A 25,249-nucleotide genomic window follows, 5' to 3' on the forward strand; every position below is an offset into this window, starting at 1 on the left:
AACCTTTAGTGGTGACCTCCTCACAAACAGCCCACGAATGATGTGACATGCAGTTTGTGAAGTTGACTCCTGAGGCCTGTAATTGGCTACAGCGGTCCCTGTGCACAAACAGCGCAAAACTTGCATACAAGTCAATGGGTCTGCCACTGCTGGAAATAGCAGCATAAGGCCAGATGAGTATGCTTAAATCCCAAGTAAACAATAAAATTATGAACTGGACAATCCCTTTAAATCTGTGCTAGAGGTGAGAGATTTGGCTGAAACACAGGTGCACAAATGCAGTCGTAATACGCCTCTGTGTCTTAGGCCTTGTTCACATCTGCTTCGGTAATCTATTCAGACAGTCCGCATGGGAACCCCCCCGAACAGAATACCGAATGCTTTTGCAAATGGTATGCAGTGAAAGCACATGAACCCCATAGACTATAATGGGGTCCATGTGCTTGCCGCCAGATCTCCACATCAGAACATGCGGACAAGAAAGAAGTTCACAATCTACTTTCCTGTCTGCATGATGCATGACTCGTGCGGAGATGCGGACAGGTAGTCCCTACCAAATGCAGATGTGAACCAAGGGTTAGGCTAAGGCCCCATGGGCCGATCCGCGGTTCTTCTCACAGCACAGAGTTTTCATCCGCGGAGTTTCTGTTACAATTATATCTACAGGAAAGCCATCAGCATTTCTGTAGACATAATTGACATGCTGCGATTTCCAGAACATGAAATTTGCATGAATTCCATCCACTTTGCTGTTACTGTGATTTTTCATGCGGTGTTTCCGCCATGGGCAAATCACAGCATTTCTGTCCTTAGGCTTAGACCCCACATTGCGGAAACACAAGTTTTTTGTTGTTGTTGCAGATTTAGCTGAGTTTTTTTTAAGCCAAGAATGGCTACAAAAGGAATGAGAAATATATAGGACGTTCTTATACTTCTACCCTCTGCTCAATCCACTCCTGGCTTTCGCTCAAAAAAACTGCAGCAAAATCTGCAATAAAAAAAAGCTGCATTCGCATTGTGGGGCCACAACTTTACACAGAATTTTACAGAATGTCAGGGAAGACTGTAAACGATCAAACTCTGAACACAAACCAACACTAAATGAACATAAACACAAATTAAATTATGATTTAGTTGCTTTCATGGACACAATAATCATAATGTTCTATTACAAAATTAGGTGAAAAACTTACTTTTAGATTATCCAGAATATAACGACCTCCATGTCCCATCGGGCCAAAAACATTGAGGACGGTGCGAGACGTGATCTCTCCAGGGTTATACATTTTTGTTGGGACTTGCTGTAAAGGGTCAAGAGATAGATTCAGTATCCAGGACATGATGTTTTATAACATATGTTTTACAACTATTTTATAATTGCATAATACCACCCTGAGAAAACTCCTTAAGGCCGGGGCCCCATAGGCCGTAAACGCCACGATTTGCCCTTGGTGGAAAAATCGTGGCGTTTCACAATACAGGCAAAGTGGATGATATTCATGTGATTCTCATGCCCATTTTGTGGTAAAAACCGCTGTGCAGACACTCCGCGATTTCCAAATCCACTGTGGTTTTGGAAATCACAGCATTTCAATTATATCTACGGAAATGCCTGCAGTTTCCCCATGGGTATAATTGAAGTAAAAAGTGCGTAGAGGAAACCTCTGCGAACTTTCTGTTTAAAGCGCTGCGGGAAGAACCGCTATGCGTTGCTGCCACGTTTTTTTCCGCACGGTTTTATTGCTGCGGGACATCCAGTGGGGCCATAGCCTCAGTGTACATTTTATAGGCCGTAAAGCAGATCCCATAAATGGAAAGCAGAACAAATCAGGAACAAGTTTCTATATTACTTTCTGGCATCAATTTTATGTCAGTACAGGGAATAAGGAATAAGAAAAAAATTGGGTTGGTCCTCCATAAGACCAGTGGCTCTTTTGTGAGGCCAAAGGCACAGCTATCATAAATCCTGTAAGTTTCAGAAGCAATTGCAAACAATTCTGCACATGCAAAAAAAAAATACTACATTTAGAAGTTCCAGTATACCCAGGATACTTCTCTGTTTATGTACCTTAGGTAGTTTTCCTCGATGAAGAAAGACTGGAACAGAATCCCGTCCAGAATTTGGAGGTATGACCTCTACAATTTCAACTGTGTCATCAGCCAGGAAATAATGTAATATGAGATCTCTTGCATCTCCAAAAGGTGAAGTTGAATCATCCCATAGACAGTAAAACCGCAAAACATGCCTGTCGTTTTCTAGGAACTGTCGCAGTGTATCCATACGTTCATAAGGCCGTAGAGGTTTCATGTCATCTTCTATCTATAAAGAGTCATACTTCAGTCATCAAAAAGTTGTGTCTCATGTCTGAAGACTTTATCATTACTTATTAATTACTGTAGACCAGTGGTTCTCAGCCACAGGGGCGTAACTACCATAGAGGCAGCGGAGGCGGTTGCCACAGGGCCCGGGCCATTAGGGGGCCCGGTGACAGGGGCCACTATTGGGGATAATACTGTGTGCAGGGGCCACTACGGGTTATAATACTGTATTCAGGGGCCACTATGGGACATAATACTGTGTGCAGGGGACACTATGGGGGATAATACTGTGTGCAGGCGCCACTATGGGACATAATACTGTGTGCAGGGCCACTAAGGGACATAATACTGTGTGCAGGGGCCACTAATGGACATAATACTGTGTGCAGGGCTTACTAATGGACATAATACTGTGTGCAGGGCTTAATAAGGCACATAATAGAGTGCGGAGGAGGGGGGGGGGGTCGGTCGAGGTCTTCGGTGCCGGTTGGGGGGGGGGCATGCCAAAAGTTCGCCACGGGGCCCCGCCATTCCTAGTTACGCCACTGCTCAGCCAAGTACACCTTGCCATTCCTGGGGGTACATGCTACAGTTCTCTGAAGAACACTGAAGCGAGCTGTGAGTAAGGAATTATTATTCACCACTCCTCTCCCAACTCCATCTTTACTCCAGGCACCGAGTAAACCCATAGAACAAAAGCAGCAGGGAGCAAAGCAGTAAGTAATGAATCCAGACCACAACTCGATCTCTGGATATTATACTATGTGTGGTGGTACTGGGAGAGCCAACATATTGTGTGTGGCGTCACTGAGGGGAGTCATTATCCCTTATGAGGGCACTGAGGGAGTCATTATACTGTGTGTGGGGGCACTAAGGGGAGCAGTATATTGTGGGCCTTTATTGGGTTTGTCATTTTGATGAGAAGGATGATGTGTATGGATTGCTTCCCTTCAAATCTGACATGACTGCTGAAGGAGGCTCAAAACAGAGACTTATTTTGATAACATTTGGGGTACTCGACGGGAACTTTTTTCTCTTGGGGTACGTTGCTTTAAAAGTTTGAGAAACACTGATATAAACTACCTCTTTTCCTTACTACATTTATTTAACTTCACATTGGTGACACGTAGATAATCCACACACTTTAGATGGCAAAAGCATTCAGCCAACAGATATTTCACCTAACCTAACCCAAATACATGCACTCTCAGCTTGGCCGAGCTGGCATGTGTCCTCAATACTGAGAATATTATTAGGAGTCGGGCCGGAGCCTCCACGGCGGTGTGCAGAGGTTGCCGCCCTCTCCTCTTGTGATTCCGGGGGAGGACCGGAACCTCTGCAATAGTATACGGGAGCTGCAGCCTCCTTCTGAGATGAAGAGTAACCCTAGATTAACACGACTAACTTTTACTGGCCTGAACTTTATGCCGGGCGCAGGACTTCTTGGATCATAGTTATATATGATGTGGGTCAGTATGTCGCTGGGAGGCAGAGACTCCTAGCAGTATAGATAGAAGTCCCATTCCCAGCATAATGTTCAGGCCAGTTAATCCGGCGAACCCACAGACCGAGTTTAACGGGTGAATCTAGGATTAAGCTGATTAAAATAATTAGGCATTAAATATTGCTCGGATCACAGATATTGGCCTCCATTAACATGCACTCCGAGGCTGAACAGTCCAATTAATGACAATTTACAGTTGTAGAGGACAAAAACCAGCAGGTTTATTTTCTAATGATAATGGTTCTAGTTGTGTGTACCAATTATTCTACTTAAGATACAGGAATGGTAATCAGGAACCAATTGTTTGTACCTGTTTGCGAATAGTAGAGTAGGGATCTGATGGAATTGATCCTGGTGGATTTATCCTTACTCCAAGTTTCCGTAGGAAGTTTCTAGTAAATTCATCACAGTTTACAATCTTGAAAATTCTTGAGTAAAAGACAATGTCTTGGTTGATGTTGAAATGATCCACAGTGTAAAACTGGTCATCATTAGGGGATGGAAGAGGAATACGATGACGTCTTATTATCGTTCCTATGTTAAAAAAGGAAAGCTATTTTAAGATTTCTCTAAAGCTAGACATACACATTGGAGAATGACACTAAACCTGCCAAGCAGAGCCCCAAATTGTCCCATGATAGCCAATGTCAGGCTAAGTTCACATCTGGGTCAGAGTCGACTCCTCCGCAGAAACTGCCAGAAATTGGCAGAAAGTCCTGCATGGAGAACACCCAGCAGATGTAGATGTGAACCTCGCCTCGGCAAGAAGGATTGGGCAGTTGGATTATAATTTGTTTTCGGGGAAGACAAGCAGCAGCTGTTCCTGCAGCTGAAACTAGCAAAGGGTATGAATGAAGTCTTCCAGCTATTGACAGTATATGGTTTATGACAACTTTATATCTACTCCATTGGGTAACACTGGTTCTCCCTGTTCATTGTGCTGTCAGACAGGGTTCTAGCCTCTGATTTCTGGCTGCTGTATTCAGAGTTATCTTTCTAGGACCTGTCACACCCTCACAGATTCCAAATTCAATGAGAATTATGTAATGCTTACTTTCCCCATTGGTGGCGCTGCAGGCAAAGATATTTACTGTAAAGTAAACAATGTACCACTAACCCTGCGGAATTCCACTGTTTTTCATTTCAGGTTCTACTACTTGAATTGTGTCATCTTCAAGGTAGAAATATATTTTACATTGCCGGATACGGTAAACTTCTTCCCTTCTCTGATGAACTTCCTCTTCAAAGTAAGCTTCAAATGACAACACCTATAATTCAGTAAAATAAAAGGTAAAATAAAAAACTGAGATAAAAATCTAAGTAACTTTTATGTGATATAGCAAAACAATATCATTCTGCTGTTTTGTAAAGGTAAATTATGTCAAAATATCTAAGTTATTAAGGATTTTTCTAGTTTTTGGGCTTTAAAACTTAGGCTAGGTTCACATCTGCATTCGGGTTTCCGTTTAGGACGTACACTTGGGGACCCCCGAACGGAAACCTAATCCGCATAAAAAAAGCAGTTAGCATAAGAAACTCATGGACCCCATAGACTATAACGGGATCCATGTGGCTTCCGCTTGGTTTCCACTGCTGGCAGCGCTTTTCTCTCTGCATTTTTCATGCAGAGAGGGAAACAGAATCCCCGAATGTAGATGTTAACTGAGCCTTAAATAGATTTTCGTGGACTTATCTACTGTTGACCTGTTTTTAGGACATTTCACCAGTGTCTGATTGGTAGGGGGCCCAACACCCATTAAGTTAAAGACGCTACAGTGTTCAGGTGACTTCTGAGGCCGCTTCACTTGATACTAATCACAGTTCTGTACATACTATGCTTGGTACTGCAACTTAAATGACACAAAGGAAGGGGTGAAGAGAAATATCCACACCTGTCTGTGTGCAAATGTTGCTCTGTAACTAGATGAAACTGCAAAATAAACTGTGCAAGACTTGATAACATCGCCGTTTTCCTCTTCTCAGGAAGTGAAATCATGGCCGTTGGTCACATGGCAATATCACATCTTCATCCCATTAAAATGAATGGGACTGAGCTGTAGCATGGGCTATGTGAACAACAGACATGATGTCACTTGCTAAGAAGAAGGAGCCATGTTTTTGAAGTCCTTCACAACCCCTTTAAACTTCAGGCCTTTCACCTCAAAAAGCCATCACACAGGAGACAAGTGGCGGGGTCTGCCATGGAGGACCTTCATCATCACCTAAAGGTGACCCCCTTATCACTGTGTTGGAATAGAGTTTCTAAGAGGATTTGGCACCAAAAGCAATCATGACCATGACCAGTTAGGCTACCATCTTGGACCTATTTCTAGCTGTGCAATCTCCACACTGCTGAGCTCCGAGTCTTTACATTAGCTGTAGAACTTTTCATTATACAGTGATAACTCTTACATAAATCTAGAAATCTGTAGGCAAATATGAATTTCAAGTTCTCCCTATCATTTATATAAGGAAATCAACTCAAACAAACCTGTTTGTCAAAAGCTACCCAAGATGGAGCATCACTGCCTACTCCTCTGGGGAACACACTGAATTTAGGCTTCAACTTCTGTCCAGGGAGCAATTCTCCACCAATCCCTGGCTTGTCTTCACCCAGCAACATGGAGACATCATTGGAGTAACCAAAATGTTGCGACTTGTGAAACTTCTCTTTTCCTAGCTGGAAATACAGATTATAAATTTCAACTATTGACTGTCTTTATACATATCAAATCATATTAAATCCTGTGCCAGATTTTGACTTGATTCTTATAGCCAGAGAAAACATTTTGTATTATGATCAAAAGCATTATTATGTTATTGGGTGCATGTGGTATTTCATATGCCCTAATAGGTAAAGTCCCTCTGATAACAGACACCATTTATAGGGGACCTGTCGCCATGTCACAGAAGCCCAATGACCCATCACCCATTGCCACCTGGCTAACACAACCTAATTTTCATAAACACTAACACGGTTCTTTTAATTTAAAAGCTGAATGATTTTGTAAAAACAAAACAGAAAATGATCGGGTGGTCAGATGATGTATGTCATTGGGCTTTTAAGGCCTTTAACCCAGTACACAGAGTATTTTTTTCACTACTCTCCATGTAACTACAAATATACAGTGTTGGCCAACAGTATTGGCACCCCTGCAATTCTGTCAGATTCAAAGAAAAGAGCACAGTCCCTACAGTCAAACATGGCGGAGGTTCCCTGATGTTTTGGGGTTGCTTTGCTGCCTCTGGCACTGGACTGCTTGACCGTGTGCATGGCATTATGAAGTCTGAAGACTGCCAACAAATTTTGCAGCATAATGTAGGGCCCAGTGTGAGAAATCTGCGTCTCCCTCAGAGGTCATGGGTCTTCCAGTAGGACAATGACCCAAAACACACTTCAAAAAGCACTAGAAAATGGCTTGAGAGAAAGCACTGGAGACTTCTAAAGTGGCCAGCAATGAGTCCAGACCTGAATCCCATAGAATACTTTTATCCGGCCCATTTTTGGAGTTTTGTGTAAAATGATCAATGATTTGACTTTTTTTAAATTCTTTTTTGTGTTTTTTCATTGCAAGCAAAATAAATGATAATAATAACAAATAGTTTGTGCTTGCAATCATTTTCTGGAAGAAACTATTATCTAGTATTATCTAACAGAAGTGCAGGGGTGCCAATACTTTTGGCCAACACTGTATATAAAAAAAAAACCACAAGAAAAAAAAGCAAGATAGTACCAACCAGGGTCTCTTCAGACCCCATAATATAATGATGGGAGACCCAGGATAGGATACAAACATAAAAAACAATGTTACTTACCGTATTTTCCGGACTATAAGGCGCACATAAAATCCTACGATTTCCTCAGAAATCGAAAGTGCGCCTTATAGTCCGGTGCGCCTTATATATGGATTCCATACATTGCAATGGGAGCGTGCTATTACAATAGTATTCGCTCATGTCTGATTTCAATTGTAACTTCTTACAATTGAAGTTAGAGATGAGCGAATACTATTCGAATAGCACGCTCCCATTGCAATGTATGGAAGCGGCACGCAGACTTTGCCGGCGGCCGCTGCTTGACTCCTCGCGTGCCGAGCGCTTCCATTCATTTCAATGGAAGCATGCCATTGAAATGAATAGAAGCGGCTGGCACACAGGGGGTTAAGCGGCCGTCAGCAAAGTCTGCGTGCCGCCGCTTTCAATCACATATAAGGCGCACCGGACAGCATTGCGCCTTATAGTCCGGTACGCCTTATATATGAACCTAGACAGGACTATAAGGCGCTCATGGGTAATGCACCTTATAGTCCAGTGCGCCTTATAGTCCGCAAAATACGGTACCTTTCCTCTGCTCCGGCGCACTCTCCGCAGATTTCGGACATGTTCAATGATGGATCAGACATTATGTGAGCCGGTCCTGCGTGGCGACACATTTGGGACATCACCATATAGGCCCGAAGCCTTCCGGAACGTAGGAGAGATAAGTAACAATGTTTTCTTTGTTCTCTCACCTCTCCTAGCACTCCGATCATTATACTCGGAAGTCTGTAAAGACCCCCTGAGTATAATGATAGTGGTGTTTGTGGGGCTCCTGCTCACAGCCTCCTCCGCTTCCTGTAAGCAGAAGCGAGGATTGGTATGTAAATAGGGCCTGTTACCTGCTGGAGTTACTCCAGCAGGTAACGGCGTGTTAAAAAAATAAAAACATTAGGGGCCCACCGGGCCCCCCTAATGTCCTGGGCCCTGTGGCAGCCTCTACAGCTGCTACCCTGGTAGTTACGCCCCTGCAAAGTAGAGTATGTTAACATGTAGGAAAACAAATACTGCACTAATACAGGCACACCAACATAGAATAGACCCTACTGAGTGTGCTGCTTTATTTGGATGATAATTTATTGAGAGTTTCATTCAATGCAACTCTTGATCTATATACATTGAATGAGTACCATAACGTAGCGTGAACACAGCCAGTGACCATTACCCAGTGTTCATGCTAACTGTGTCCATAACATTTAATAAATAATGAAGATAGTTTGTTTTTTTTTAACACTGAGAGTCACTAGATGATGTGTGCATACCTTACTTCTCGCTCAATATAGCACCAACACTTCTGGTGCAGACATTATCCCCTCTCCCATCGTCTGATTTTCATGGCCCCATACTAACATTTGATAAGGGCTGTCTCCCAAAATTTTGCTTGACAATGAAACCATCTATAACATGTATGAAAAACCTATATCTATGTGGTGTGTGACACAATAAAAGTATATCTTAGGCCGGGGCCCCCTGCAGCGTTTTACAGTCTCTACAAAGTAGATGGGATTATAGTAAATCCCATCCATACATTGCATCAAAATACGCACAGCAGAAACGCTGTGATTTCCAAAACATTTGCAGTTTTGGAAATTGCAGCATGTCAATTTTACCTACAGAAATGTCGGCGGTTATTCTATAGATATAATGGAAACCTCTGCAAACTTTCTGTAAAAAGCAGTGGTGTGAAAAACTAAGATGCGTTTTTTGCTGTAGCCCGCTAGGTGGGGCCTTAGACCTAAACAAGCAAAACCACAATTGTTGTGCTGTTCTACTTTTTCTTAGGCAAAGATTTCTTGGGAAAGTGGTCAGTCCCATCCGGAACGTGCAGCCAATAAAATGTTACTATTGGTAGAGTGCTGCCCAGGCATTTCGCTTTACATTGAAGAGTATACATTAACAAATGAGATGAAACTAGCTGCTGGTTAGAGCTTCATATTGGAAATTTATACTTACATTGCAGTTAAAGGAGTGGCAAGAGCGGCAAGGCCATGGTGATCCGCAGTCTTGGCTGTCACAATATGCAGCAGTCGTGTATATGGTGTAAGTCACTGAGCTTCTGCCTCCATGGACACAGGGAATGTGTGTTCAGGAAACAACAATATGTCAACCAGTGATTGTACAACTTAAATCACACCTATCCACGCTGCTGGTGGTGCAGTCCCACTGTACCACTTAGTGCATTCCACTATGTTTTTGACACCTGATGGCTTGTGCTCAACCTCAATGAACAATACATAGCCACCATTATTTCTATTTCTTCCTGGCAAGACGTCCCTGCTTCACATCACCATGTTTCAGATAATTTGGACCTTTCCTTGGTTAAGTCAGTCTAGGGAAAGGTGCACACCACTGTCAAAACGTGGCATATATGGACATGGGCAATACCTGACTTTCATAGACCACTGATGTTTTGAGTGGCAGCAGCCACAGCCCAAAAAATGTATTAATCCATACTTTACTGCCACTTGTGCTGCCACGAACACCCCCACTGCCACTAGTCAACCAAACGTCTTGTAGCCTAGTCCACCACATTCCACTAAACCACACTGTTGATGCCACAGTGTTGGCATGAAAAAAAAAAAAACTTATTGAAAAAAAAGTTAGCCGCCAAAGGGAATAGAAATGTGTGAAAGCTAAAACATAACTTTTAATAATAACTATAAAATTGGACGGGGAGGAAAAAACTGTGAACCAATGTGTTATGTAAGCAGATACAATATTACACAGGCACGGCAGCCTCCATAAAAATAAACCAATTTAGCTTTTTTATTGAGTTGAATAGAGTTTTTCATTATTATCCTAAATATTTGGATTACTATTGAAAAAAGTCCACACATCAAAAAATTGCATATTTCAATGCCAGCGCCATTTTGATTCTGTTGTAATGAAGAGATGATGTTTGACGGTTTTTTGTTTTGGAAAGTTACTTCTTCTTCAACACTTTTCAACTAAGCAAATAGATACAAATTTGTCTCCCACATAACAAGCCTGTAGCACTTACAAGCACTGTCAGCTTTCTAGCACCCAAACATTAAGGCTAAGGCCCCACGTTGCGAAAACACAGCATTTTACAACTATGTAAGATTTATCATGCCTTGTATGACATTTATTTGGTGTACAAGGCATGAAAAAATTGCAAATTTGGATGCAAACCAGATTTTTGCATGATTTTTGCATGAACATTTGTGACTTCCACTTTTTTACTACCCTTGTCACTTTCCTGGAAGATGGTGTGGTGAGAGGCATGGTATGGCCCACCGTCCCCACCAGATTTATGATCACTTATACCAGTTTATAGGCATAAATGATCCATGAAATCTACTCTAGCTGCAAACTGCCAAAAATGTATTTCTGTATGGGCTCGTTCACATCTGCGTCGTCGGTCCTTATTGCAGGTTTCCGTTTCCTGCATAAAACAGATGCAGGAGACGGAAGCCTGCAGGAGACTTTCTCACCCATTCTGCCATGCAGAAGACGGAAACCATAGTACGGAGACCCCAGACGCAGGTGTGAACCCAGCGTATGTCTCATTGGTTCAGGGGATATGTAGACTGACATTCAAAACGCCAGTCTTCATAAATATGCCCCATAGCCTCACTGAGACATGTCACCTTTTCTTTTAAGAACCAGGAGCAGTTCCCTAGCAAGCATCAAACCTCCCAAAGAACATGCAAGTGGAAACAATGAAGACCACGCTGCTGTAGTCTTAGAAAATCTGTAAAATAATCCTCCCCAATTCAGGAACCTTAGCATTACTGAGGTGTGACAGCATCCAAAACTACACACTTTTTTTATCGAAGGTCTCCGTCTGTGCCAATCAAAACACCAAGTGCACGAAAAAAGTGTGGGTGCCACACTAAAAAAAACGTGCCCAGGATGCTCGCCAAAAAACGCGCCCTTCCCCTAAAGGGGAGAGAGGTTCCTGACTCAAACTCTTCCCCACAAGGACCAAAAGGTGACCGAGTGGGGTCGAGTATCCGAAAGGGCCATCTGCCGGAGCAGGATGGCCCTACCAACACATCCGTTTTCCCCTCGGGCTGCCACCACCAAGGGTACTCAGGATTACCAGTCGCCAAGTTTCTCTCCGGGCTGCCACCACCAGAGATACTCCTTGGCTCAGGCAAGAAGTCTGCGCCTGCCCTGGTTCCCCAGGACAGGTCAGCTGAAAGAGGGGAGAGACCCATTACAGGCCTCATCCCCAGACACCGTCAGGAAGCGTCCCAAAAGGGTACAGCATCCCTTCGTCGACACACAAAAAGGTGACAGAGTGAAAATAAAAAACGTGAGAAAAACACTTAATAAGTGGTAAAGTGCCCTTTCAGAGCCCGGTTTACCGCCGGATCTATAAAAATTACTCCAATGCTGGTAAACCAGGCATTAAGGAGTGGTGTGCTCAAATGGTGTAATCCAGTGCCACGCAATAGTGCCCAAATCAGTGGGTTTCCCACGCCCAGTGATTTAAGGCACCCTGGGGGCCACTCAACCCCCAGGGCACGACACCAGAGACCTTCGAGCGCTTCACCGACCCATGGTAAGATCCCCAAGGGAGCATCCTGTCCCCCTTGGTGGTCGTGTTGACAGCGTCAGTGGCGTTCTGCCAGCTCCCTACAGTGGCCCGACGCTAAAACCACTGGCGGAGCCGGCGTACTAACCACGTCCCCCATCAACAACGCCTCAAGTGGTTCTCCGTTCAGATCTCCATAGCTTTCGGCCTACTCCTGCTATGACTGGTCGCGGACCCGGCTCACCAGCAGTTTCGCCTACTAACTACTTCTGATAAGAACAGATACTACACTTGATCTTAGCCAAAAGGCCGAGAAGCATCCAAAACTACACACAGAACACCTGAATGTCAGGTTGAGATTTATCTACAGATGAGCGAACACTGTTTGGATCAGCTGTTCCGAACAGCACGCTCACAGCACGCTCCCATAGAAATGAATGGAAGCACCTGGCACGCAGACTTTGCCGCTGGCCGGCCGCTTAACCCCCCGCGTGCCGACGGCTTCCATTCATTTCTATGGGAGCGTTCTGTGAGCGTGCTGTTCGGAACGGCTGTTCCGAACAGTGTTCGCTCATCTCTACGGGCCCTTAACCCTTTGTGAACAGTACAGTGTTAAAAGCAGAGCTTTGCAAAACAAAAACAAGCACTAAAAACGACAGATAAACTAATCTGTATTAGGCTTTACAGAACAGTCACAGGTTTGTAACCTAGGTCTTATTACCTGTTGACAGACGACAACTCCCAGCATTTTCCTCATACCCAGAAGTTATACTCAAAATGATAGTTGGGGAATCACTTGTAAACCACAAATAGATAACTTATACAGCATGGTGAAGATATTAATAAAGTTACTATTAATAGTATAGAATAGATTGTAAGCTCTTGTGAGCAGGGCACGCACTCCTATTGTTTGAGATGTTAAATATTTAGTAACACTGTAATGTCTGATGCCTGTCCTGTAAAGTGATATGGAATGTTAGCACTATATAAATACAATGATTAATATAAAGTTATTACTACTAATATTAATTATTACTACTCTCCTGGTTATATGGCAGATCTGAATATTGCTGCTGCTTACAGTTTATACTTACGTTGCGATTAAAGGAGTTTCCTGGCAGGAGCGGCAGAGCCATGGTGATCCGCAGTCCAGGCTCTCACAGTGTGCAGCAGTCGTGTCTGGAGTGTAAGTCACTGAGCTGCTACCACCATGGAGACAGCTTTGTTTTCATGATGGTTACCTAGTAACTGGTTGTCTACTCAACCATTTTTTTCATTATGCAACTTTATTTAACAAGGTCAGCAGTGCTCTCAGAGGAATTGTTTACACAAAACATTGTCACTGTAAAGTATACCATTTAACCAATAAAAAAGTGACATATAAAGAACTTAACCCCTTGCAGTTTCAATTAAAGGGGCTCTATCAGCAAAATCATGCTGCTAGAGCCCCACATATGCGTGAATAGCCTTTAAAAAGGCTATTCAGGCACCATAAAAGTTATATTAAACTACCCCCCAGTTTTAAAATAATAACCTAAAAAAGAATGTGCTCTACTTACGGATCGTGCACGCTGGGCGGGCATTCAGGGTGTGTCTTCATCTTCATCCACGCCTCTTCTTCCTCCGATGTCCTCCGGTCCCGTCCTCCTCCGGCGCTCACGACGAACATTGATGAAAAAAAAAAAATGGCCTGGGCGCATGCGCAGTAGCCGTAGTAGAAGCCGCATGCTACTGCGCATGCGCCCAGGCCATCAAAGTCCGTTCGCGAGCGCCGGAGGAAGACGGGACCTGAGGACATCGGAGGAAGATATATATATATATATATCTTATTCTTGATAAAGGGTTTAACTATGTGTAAAAAAAAAAAATGGAAACCTTGAATATACGATGGTTTGATTACTCATCCAAGGCTTTTAAGGGGTTGTCTCATGAAAAGCATCCTATCTATACTGCTAGTTTATGTGGATTTAAGACTTTTCCTAAATACATTGCTTTATCAAAACTGCTTTGTTTGGCCGCTATCTTAATTTATTCACTTCATTGTTGACACTGCATTTCTATGGCCACTGGGCTTACCTGCTCATTTCTCAAGGGACTTAGCTGCCTGCTCTCAGGGGGAGGGAGGGGCTGACAAGCAACAGATCTCCTCAGATAGGGGAGGTGAGAGCTCCAGGATTACTATGCTGTCTATCTTCAGCTTTTCCACCTATCAGCCGGTTTAATTGAATTTGGCTAATAAGGTCTGAGATAAGGAGTCTGTTACCTCTGTATGTAATGCAAGCTGACTCAAATCCAGCTCTACTACATCAGTTCCCACATCAGCTTCATACTGTGGTAATGCATAGCAGATAGCAGAGCAAGTGAAACCCCACCAACCAATGTGCCAAGAAATCCAGGAAGTGAAGAGAGCACAGAGCCCTGCAGGCTGCAGAACAAGAGTTATGGAAATACCCCTTTAACCTTTCGCTTGCAGCATGTACCCAGAGGCATTAATAGCAATATTACCATGACAGGCCTGGGGGTCTTCACTATTGAACACAACATCTAAAGAGTTAATCCTCTGGAAGCGTTCAGCAGTGTAACAACACTAGCATGGCATGGACTGCATGGCCAAGCCAAATCAATGTGACCACCTTTGGAGGAGGAGTCCTGGAAATGATGATATGGCCCACAGAATCCCTGATCTCATCATAGTAGAGCCTATCAGATATAATAAGAAAGGACAAAAGGATTTGAGTACACTTACATCTACACACAATCTGTGATTTGTTCTCCAAGATGTCTGGAACAACCTCTCGGCTGAGTTCCTTTATAATCTGTGTGCAAGTGTACTGAGAAGCAGGGCTGTGCAGTTGGAGTAAGGACTAATTTTGACTAAAATATTTTAACTCAAAATAAAATTATTAAATTAAAATTATTAATATAGTATAATTGTAGTGATACATAGTTTGTTACAGATTTGCTTTCATTCAAATCAGTAGCGTTTTAATGTATCAGAGATTTACTACTACTGACAATGCCTGCCAGCCATTAGTGAACAAGTCAGAGAAGGAGTCGTATTGTTGAAAACTAGCGTCGTCGATAATTCACCCTACTGACTACACAGCAAAGGGCGGTCACACCAAATATTGATATGATTTCAATTTCTAATGTTCATTCACTTCATTTTGTTAATTTACAAAAACTAATTATTAACACTTCTACTTTTGAAAGCATTCTTGGGCTAAAGCCCCACGTAGCAGGCAGCAGCAAGAAAGCGCTTTCTTTCTTCCATATGTAAATGAGTTTCCAGACAGCCCAGGGGGCATCTCCTGTACTGTTTGAGGACTCTCCAGTGATGCCTCTGTTTTCTTTTCCAGACTGCCTCTTCTTTCATATCACGTTTTCATCCAAAAGCGCCGATTGTGCATGTCCGTCGGCCATTTTCCTGATGCCTCTCCTGTTCGGATGAAGACGCAATGGGAGCGTGAGAGCAGAGGCAGTCTGGAGAAGAAGACAGAGGCTTTGCTGGACAGTTTTCAGAAAGTACAGGGGACGCCCCAGAGCTGTCTGAAAACTCATTTACATAAGGAAGAAAGAAGAAATTTCTCAGAAACGGTGACACGAATCAGAATAGTAATCAAGGTAAGTATTTAGTTAGATTAGTATTTCGCTAAAAAAGGGTATTCTAATGATAGAATTCTTTTAAAAGGGGTTGGGCTGCTACGGACACTTAGCAATATCCACAGGATAGGGAATAAATGTCCAGTCACTGAGGACCTGATTGCCAGGTCCTCAGTGATTAGGAAAACAGAGGATCGAAAAGTCCCCTAAGGCCTCCTCCTTGTGAATGAAGCACCAGTACGCTTGCTTCACTGGCATGCCATTCACTTATATGGGGCTGCCAGGACAGTAATGCGCCCACAGCCCCACAGAAGTGCCTGGAGCACTGGTCATGGAAGTGTACTGGCGCGCCATTCACAAGGAAGCCTTAGTAGGACTTCTGGTTCCCCCATCCTCCTGACTAACTGTGAACATTGCGATTGGGCCCCCAGCGTTTGGAGACTTATGCCCACATCATGAATTAATTTTAGTAACTGTATTGCAAACATGAACTATAAATTTTCATTTGGTGCTACAAGAAACTTTTTTGCACAGAATTTTGACATGGCTCATTGTACTTTTGCAGGTGCACATAAAGAATGACTTTTTGTACTTAATTTAGATCATTAACACCGCAACTTAACCATTTGATCAAAAATCAATGAGCGTTATTTGCATATATTGTATAAGGAGCCTTATGACAAAGTATAATAAATAAACAATCTACACAAAACTAAATTATACATTTTATTTTTGCAACTTCTAGTCTATTCTTTCATAATGATCTATTGCACAGTATAATCTGTTGTATTTTTTTTTTTTTAGTTTTTTCGTTAAGAGTAACATTCACCAACAGGGCTCTGACTGCCAATTACAGTACATAGTTTTGGCACTAGTCAAGAACAAAACAAAACAAACAAAAAAAAAAATCGCACACAGTTAAATAAATATAAAAAAAGGGATTTATGGATGCTAACATGAACTTTTTAGGCCTATCATGACATTCATGATAGAATAAAAAAAAAAAAAAGAAAACGGCTTGTGAATTGAATCAATGTCAGTGGATGAAGAGAATTTGGAGAAACCACGTTTTTGTATAACATTTACAAAGTTCAATCTGGAGATGTTTGTGCAGACTGTGACATGAGCTTTTTGCAAGCCCTTCATGTAAGTAAGCATTTACAAGAAAACCACCCTACAGAAAAGAAACAGAACAAGGCATCTTTGTTAGCAGACAGGCATCTTCCATTCACTTCCACCGTTTTCAATTCTTTGTAACACTTTTCACTGTCCGCATCCATGCAGCTTTCTAAGAGGCAAGGCCTAGTAAGAATCCTCCGACAAATCCCCCTGACACTACTATGTTTTGTTTGATAAAATCTTGTGACTGCAAAAGACAAAAAAAAATTTGAATGATGAATAAATTCCATTAAAAGTGAAAAACTTATTGAATAAAATGACTTTAAAAAATCAAGTACCGTATTTTACGGACTATAAGGCGCACTGGACTATAAGCCGCATTGCCCATGAGCGCCTTATAGTCCGTCTCGGTTCATATATAAGGCGCACCGGACTATAAGCCGCAGTCCGGTGCGCATTATATCTTATTGAAAGCGGCGGCAGGCAGACTTTGCCAGCGGCCGCTTAACCCCCCGCGTGCCAGCCGCTTCTATTGGAGGAGGGGCTCTATCAGCAAAATCATGCTGATAGAGCCCAACCGTAAACGTTAGGTTAAACTACACCCCCCCCCCCCCCCCATTTTAAAATAAAAGCCTGAAACAGAATGTGAAACTTACCGAGCGGTGTAGGGTGGGCGGGCATTCAGGCCTCCTCTTCCTCCGATGTTCCGTCCTCCTCCGGCGCTCGCAAGCTGATAATGGCCAGGGCACATGCGCAGTAGAAGCATTATGATATATGAATGGACTGCTTTTTTCCATTAATTTCTATAGGGAGCGCTCGCATGCCGGCTCCCATAGAAATGAATGGGAAGTGTCTGTCCATTCATTTCTATGGGGAGCGCTCGCATGCCTGCTCCCATAGAAATGAATAGGAAGTGTCCGGCAGCCCTGCTGTAACGCCGGCGTGTACGGCTGTGATACATGCCGGCGTTCGGTAGTGTGAATGCACCCTTACGGTGCCTTTTATGTATGTATGGAAGCGGCACGCAGTCTTTGCCGCCGCTTCCATCCATATATAAGCCGCACCGGACTATAAGCCGCACTTACGATTTCTGAGGAAATCGTAGGTTTTTATGTGCGGCTTATAGTCCGGAAAATACGGTATATAAAGAACCTGTTCACTTTCCTGACATGTCTATTTTTAGTAAATCATTTTATTTTTTATGAAATAATTATTGGGCACCTTCTCTTAGACCTATTTTTCCACCTGTCTTCTTCTCCGCCTCCTTCTCTCGCGCTCTTCTTCTCTTCATCCAAAAGCACCGACTGCGCATGGCCGGCGGCCATTTTCCTGTGGCCGAATGGGAGAGGCCACAGGAAAATGACCGACGGATATGCACAGTTGGCGCTTTTGGATGAAGAGAAGAGGAGCACGAGAGAAGAAGACGAAGAAGAAAACAGAGACCGACACTGAAGAGTTTTCAAGAAGCACTGGGGACTCTCCCAGTTCTGTTTGAGCACAAGTGAACGCCCCCAATGCTGCGAGAAAGCTCATTTACATAGGGAAGAAAGATGATATTTCTCAAGAACGTCGGCACAGATCAGAATAATAAAGTTAAGAGAAGAATAGCCTTTTTTAAGGCAATTCCTACGTGTAGATTAAAAATGGTATTCTAATGATAGAATTCCTTTAGGAACTAACAGATCCTCTAGAAAAACAACAAAATGGTGTCCTGCATTTGAGTTCACATGGAAGAATTTGACGCTGACGTAGTCAAGCATAAAATTTCTGCTTCGGGAATTTGAGGTTAAGGCCTCATGTAACGTCCCACAGCGGGAAAAAATAAAGTGCTGCAGGAAAAAAATGCGGTGACAATGCATTGAGTTTTTTCCCACAGTGCTTTTTACAGGAAGTCCACAAAGGTTTCTTCTGTGGACTGTCTGCTTCCATTATACCTGTAGGGAAATCACAGGCATTGTAAATGACATGCTGCAACTGCAACGGTTTTGGAAATTGTAGCATATTCGCTGTGTGTATTTCTCTGCAAAGTAGGGATAGGATTCGCTAGAGTCACTAAAGTCACTTAGTTGTGACTTTAAAACTTTTTTTTCTGCAGTGTTTCCACCACATGGGGCACTGGCCTGAAGCAGATTTTGATGCAGATTCTGAAAATCTGTTCCAAAATCTGCTACCCACTCATTTAAATGGCAGTCTAAGGCAGAGAGTACCTGAAGAACAAGCAGAATGCTTCTTTTTTCTGCATCCGTCTCGCATTGAAATGAATGGAAGGTAGATTTCAGGCAGAATATAGAGCCAGTTTTTAGGTAGAATCTGCCTCAAAATCATCTCGAAATTTATCTACGTGAACAAGTGATATGTAAAGTAAATGTTTCATAACCATTTCTTTACCTCCTCAATTAAAGTGTTAATTTCTGGTGCTGACTTATTTGCTTGTTTCTTGATCTTTCTCTTTGCTTTGTTTACATCCTTCTCAACTCGCTTCCAATCTATTTGTATATAACCCCCATGACTTGCAATCTAGAAAGAGAAAACACAAAATAAAGTGAAGAAATATAATTCTAGTGATCTCTCTACCACCAGGACAGATCTCCTTTTCTTTAATCAGATGATTTTTGTTAAGATTTTCAAATATGCAAAATCCACCAAAAGCCTCCCTGCCGACCACCCCTAAGGCAGGAAAGAACAATGTACAGTGGAAAAGTACAGGTCCAGGAAATAAAAGACTACTGCACAGAATAGTTAGGAAAGCCACATTAAGGCTAAGGCCCCACGTAGCATCCCGCAGTGAAAAAACTGCTGCAGGAAAAACTGCAGTGGAAACACATCACGGTTTTTCCCGCAGCATTTTTCACAGAAAATCTGCAGAATTTTCCTATGTGGACTTTCTGTTTCCATTTTACCTATACTGATGGCATTGCAAGGACTTTAAAACTCTGTGGTTTTTGCTATGGCTTTTACACCACATGAGGATTCAACCTAAAACTACACAGTAGACATGGATGTTATCTTTTTTTTTTAACAAAGACATAAGGGGAAGCCAATGGGAGTAAAGTATTATACAGTACCACCTCCTAACTTTGGCTAGAAAAAAAAGGTGTCAAGCTGCCCTGTAGGTGTTAACTCAGCCTGAACTAAACAACATTTACTCCAGCTTTATTCCTGTATAAATAAATGTTTACTGTAAATTCTATCCAAATGAACCAAACTAGTTTTTTTGTAATCTTAGTTTACATTTAATAAAAGAGGACTAATGGATATGTTGCTAAGAACAAAACAAAAGTCTTTTCTGGGCACTCAGAACATGACTGTATTACCTGGAGCAGAAGAAAGCCGCCACCAACTGCAGTCGCTGCAAGTTTTCCAACTTTCTGAAACAAAAACCCTGCACACCTGAAAGAAACCAAAGCACAAATAACGTACAGGTCTGATATGCGACCTTGTCGAAATATAAAATTAAGGTAAATAAAGCTAGACTTATTTATTAGGTTGTGTTCACACTTCTCTGCCAGGTTTGTGTTGCTTTTTGACAGTTTGATAGTATAGCAGGTATAGCAAGGCAGGCAATTTTAGTAATGGAAAACAAAAAGTAATGGACCAATAATAAATCAATTGGATGCAAAAATGATCGTGGCAGATCTGTTACGGAGCTTATACCTACAGAAATGTGAACATTTACACACAATGTGAATCATATGAATCTGAGAAGAAAGAGGTAGCAGCAGTAAAACTGTAATTTATGCTCTAAATTAATTTTTTTTTTTGTCAAAGAGTCCAAAGATAAGTTTACATGTGGCAGAGTGATTTCATATATTCTTGCAATGGCCTAGTTATCTACATGGGGTCTGAAATCAAACTTCTCGTCACAAAGGAGACCAGAATCAGATGAATGAAATGAATTCTCAATCTCAGAATTCACTAAATATCCATTTCTTGTGCTGCCCTCTCCACTTTCTGAAAAGAGGGTGTGGCAAAAGTTTAGGGAATTTATGACAAAAAAATGAGAAAAACCAAGAAAGGCACTATATCATTAACGGGAATTTGGGAATCTTCTGACTGTAGTTAGTTTTGTATTCAATTGTGCGTATGTGATTATGGAGATTGCCATCTTGTTCCTTTGCTACAAGCACTTTTCAGATGTATCATGTATCATTTTTGTTCCACTTCACAATTATCTGCTATTGGGCAGATATCTGTGTTGGGCTATCAATTAAAATCTCAATACATTGAGATTTATGTTTGTGGTTGTAAAGTGACAAAATGTTGACACATTACCTTTAAAAGAGAGCCTGTCAGCAGTATATTGGCTATAGACCTAACCATTGTACTTTGTACAGCTGAATCTGCATATTTGGAAACTGTAAAATCACCTCTATATAACCGGCAAACTCCCTTTAAACAGGAACCTGTCACCATGAAAATAATGTGTAGCAGATAATTGCGAAGTGGAACGATAATAATACGTGGTATAAATAAAAATCTGAAAAGTGCTTGTAGCAAAGGAGCAAGATGGCAATTCCCTTAGTCACGTACGCACAATGGAACACGAAACAAACTACAGTCAGAAGATATAAAGAAAATGATTTACACTTTCACTGCTGCTCTTTACATTGTGCCTCTGCCATTGTGACTTTCACAATACTGCTCTATATTAGCATTTCAGAAAAGGATAAAGATGCCAGTAACAAAGTATCCAGGAAAAGGCGATGGATTATTGTTGATTTTCATTGCCACCACTGACACCATTACTTACATGAAACCATATATATACCTTGGGGAAGTTAAGCTTGTAATACTTTAATGCACAATATTAGGCCCAGAGATGCATTCTTCTAACAATGTCATTCTATATGGAGTAAAAAATTACATTTCAGAATCATGACTAGGAGAAAGCCTAAGACCATCTGCACACAGGTTTATATGGTCTGGGAAAAAAAAGACCATATATTGGCTATACTTCCTGGACTGCGCTCTGTCCGAAGGCCTGGCCTCAGAGTATTCTAGTTATCACTGCCTCACCACTGGACTACTCTCCTATCATAACTGAACTTTTTTTTTTCCTATCAGTATGTCTTTTGTAGAATGGGAGGAAGTTCACGCAAACATGGGGGAGGACATACAAACTCCTTGCAGATGTTGTTCCTGGCGGGATACGAAACCAGGACTCCATCGCTGCAAGGCTGCAGTGCTAACCACTGAGCCACCATGTTGCCCCCAATCAGAAATGAACTTTGATACTGTGAGTCCAGGTCTCTAGACAGAGTGTAGTCTGGAAAATATGGCCATTTTCTGGACCACGAAAGCCCAAATGCAGCTACCCTTCAGAGTACATAACAAAACACATCTTACCAGCCTGTCACTCCACCCATGACAATCTGCGTTGCTACCGAATACTTTTCTGTCAAGGGTCCAGAATTCCGTCCAAAAACTCGACTCCACCAATGGTGACGTCTGGCATATTCTGTGATGTCCAATACCTCATAGGATTCATCGTCACTGCTGGGATCTTTTAAAGGAAAAACAACAAAATCTGCAGATTAGTTGTCTTTAAGTTCCAGAAAGTACTCCACTAATTTCAGCACCGTTGGAATTTTTTCTATAGCCCCCCATAGCAATTATTTTTGTTAGTTTCAGTACAATTAGGCTCTGTACCGTCAAGTGGGCAGTCCCTTACTTTTTGTTCCAATCCATACCTTTCCACCCAATAGCAAGGAGCCCATATTGAGTGCTAACTGTACTGATTGCTAAGTTAAAAATCATACTCGCCTATCCCCCCTTGCTCTGCTATCCATACAGACTCGTTCTGGTGCCACAATGCTAGAAGTCCTGAGTCTCACGTGACCAGTGAGTGTCCTCAGCAATCACTGGAGAGAGGGTGGTGACATCACACAGTTTCTTAACAGCAACTGCTGAGTTCACTGCCTGGCGTCTGCAATCATATATAAGGTTGAGGACTTCCGGCACTGTGGCAACGCACAACAGAACGCTGGGGACCGGAAAGGAGTTTTTCTTTTCTTTTTTTTTGTACACGTCCCCTAACCAAAAAAAAAAAAAGTTATGGCAATGTCAGAAAAATGCAAATGTTGGGGAAACAAGTAAATACAGTCATTATGTGGTTAATTTTCACTTCATTTTGTTCTGATTAGACATCTGGTGCAAACATTAGGGAGGGGGGGGGGGGTTTATGAACTGACCTTGCTGTGGTCATGTAGCAGCTGCAGCAGAGCTCTAGGACCACATGCAATGTAAATGTGCCATACAGTGTAACCCAGTCACATACACACCTATAAGTGAGCTGTGCTCTCTACAAACCCCATGTATAAGTGCCAGTCTGTGGGCCATAGCAGCTCAGTACACGGAGGCCGGCACAATAGTGCATACAGTATAAGCCTGCTGGCAGCTATGATACATTACTACCCCCACACCCAGTAATAGATACTATCCTATGCAGGTTACAGGGCTGTATGACTGCCCCTGCTCCTGAGTAGACCACGTTACATCCATACAACCTATGAATAAATGACCAACATAAGACAAAAAGAAGCAAAACCCGGACGTTCAAATAGCCCACCCCCAAATGACCCACTTGTCTCCCACCTCTCCTGGCAGCCATAATTTCGCTTGGTATTTTGGTAAGTGACGTAGGCACGTCACGCACACTTCCGGGTTCCGCTACGTCACAGTGCCATACTTCCGCAAAAACCGCCGGCCCACGTCTAAACTGGTGGGCATGCGCAGTGGGGATATGTGTGACGCAGCTTAGAATCAGTGCGCGGATGGGACAGGGGATGAACACGTCATGTTGTCATGTTGCTTTGTGCAGAGCTTTGTTTAGTTCACTAATGTTTGGGGAGGGGTTTACGTGTGAAAGAGGCAAACGGCATACGTACAGTACGTGGCATAGCCTACCGGCAGCTCTCTTAAAGGGGAAGCACATAGCGTTATAAATAGACATCTAGCCTTATTGATAAAGCCATACAAAGACTCATTGAATGTCGGGAGATGAACTAACATGGCTGTTATTATTATTCCTGCACTTATACCAGGGATGGACAATTCTGATCTGATCCACAATTACCTCGATTATTATTAATGAATGATTATGTTAGGACACACCCCTTTTTACGCGCCATGTGCCCTGTTTGTATGCCACACCCTGCAAGTCAGCCGCTGACATCAGCAATCCTTGCTGGATAGTAGACAGTGGGTGACATAACCTATACCGCTCCACTTTCATAGGATAGAATATGCAGCATGCAAAATTAGCTCCACCCATTTATGTGATGACCCCGCCCATACACATCCATTTCTCTGTGTTCGTACACCCAGTATATTGGTCCTACATTATAATGTTCCCCTCCAATTGCCCCTATAGTATTAATCTCTTTCGTATTTTCCTTCTCCGTCTTCCCAATTCATAACCCTTTTATTTTTCTGTCACTATAGCTATGTGAGGGCTTATTCTTTGCGTGACGAGTTGTACTTTAATTTTCTACCATTTTGGGGTACATAGAATGTTCTGTCATAATTTTTTGCATTTTGTTCTTACACCGTTGATTGTACATTAAAAATGGCATGGTAGCTTTGTCCGGCGGGTCATTGCGATTACAGTGATACTATATTTATATTGGTTTTTATTACTTTTTACTGATTTTACAAATAAAACGTCACTTTTTGAAAACACCTTTTTACTGTACTGTTGATGGAGATATGTCAGGGCTCTTTATTTGCGGGACAAGTTGTCCTTTCTATTGTTATATGTGACTTTTTGATTTTTTTATTGTTATTTTTTTGGGAAAAGCAAAGTGACCAAAATATGTTAATTTGCACACTGCAGTATATATATATATTTTTTTATGGCGTTCTCCGCACAGAATCACGGCAACCATGGGGTTAATCCACCAGAGTCAGAATATCTTCCGACTTCGGAGGCTGGCCCCGACCTTCAAAGCAATGCAACGGGCACAGCTCCTGTGTCTGTGGGATTACAGCGCCATACTAAAACGACACTGTTAACTATATGATCTGCGCGGGAAAGGGTTAAAGTCCCTCTCCTGGGATATTAAACTATGGGTAGTTGGAAGGTGACATTAAACTAGCGACAGAGGGGGGCATTAAACTGGGGGCAGCTAGAGGGGGACATTAATGTCCCCTTCCAATTACCCCCAGTTTAATGTCCTTTTACAGCTACCCCCACATTTTTTGCCTTTTAATAATTTTGAAGTAACTTGGGAGACCTTTTGTGCCAGAATTGAAGGTTATGCTGGCCAGGGACTGGTGTACATTTCAGGTATGATTCATTTTAGGGCTGTGAGAAGGTGACAGGCAGAGTGCTGGAGTCTCACTATATCAGCCCCAGATTTCTGACCTATGTGTGGTCCAGAATG

The 25,249-nt window shown here is 42.4% G+C and overlaps 2 protein-coding genes and 1 pseudogene across 2 annotated transcripts in view; all 3 read right to left on the reverse strand.

Annotated features, from left to right (window-relative positions):
• Positions 1–13,279, reverse strand: part of EFHC2 (EF-hand domain containing 2) — a 51,493-nt gene extending 38,214 nt beyond the window's left edge. The window contains exons 1-6 of the mRNA XM_075264017.1: positions 13,238–13,279; positions 6,315–6,503; positions 4,941–5,091; positions 4,134–4,357; positions 2,069–2,320; positions 1,194–1,301 (exon numbers count right to left, since the gene is read on the reverse strand). Coding sequence (XP_075120118.1) covers positions 1,194–1,301; positions 2,069–2,320; positions 4,134–4,357; positions 4,941–5,091; positions 6,315–6,503; positions 13,238–13,279 — 966 coding nt within the window. The remainder of the gene's footprint in view (positions 1–1,193; positions 1,302–2,068; positions 2,321–4,133; positions 4,358–4,940; positions 5,092–6,314; positions 6,504–13,237) is intronic.
• LOC142196429 (U2 spliceosomal RNA) lies at positions 12,340–12,464 on the reverse strand (annotated as a pseudogene).
• A 3,180-nt stretch (positions 13,280–16,459) lies between the features above and the next one.
• On the reverse strand, positions 16,460–23,531 carry FUNDC1 (FUN14 domain containing 1). The gene is made up of 5 exons (XM_075263988.1): positions 23,460–23,531; positions 22,212–22,368; positions 20,180–20,255; positions 19,254–19,382; positions 16,460–17,112 (listed from the first exon to the last, which is right to left on the reverse strand). The coding sequence occupies exons 1-5, from the start codon at positions 23,473–23,475 to the stop codon at positions 17,035–17,037; spliced, it is 456 nt and encodes a 151-aa protein (XP_075120089.1). The 5' UTR covers positions 23,476–23,531; the 3' UTR covers positions 16,460–17,034.
• Between the last annotated feature and the right edge of the window lie 1,718 nt (positions 23,532–25,249).

This window comes from Leptodactylus fuscus, chromosome 2, assembly GCF_031893055.1.
Source record: "Leptodactylus fuscus isolate aLepFus1 chromosome 2, aLepFus1.hap2, whole genome shotgun sequence".
NCBI classification, from domain to species: Eukaryota; Metazoa; Chordata; class Amphibia; order Anura; family Leptodactylidae; genus Leptodactylus; species Leptodactylus fuscus.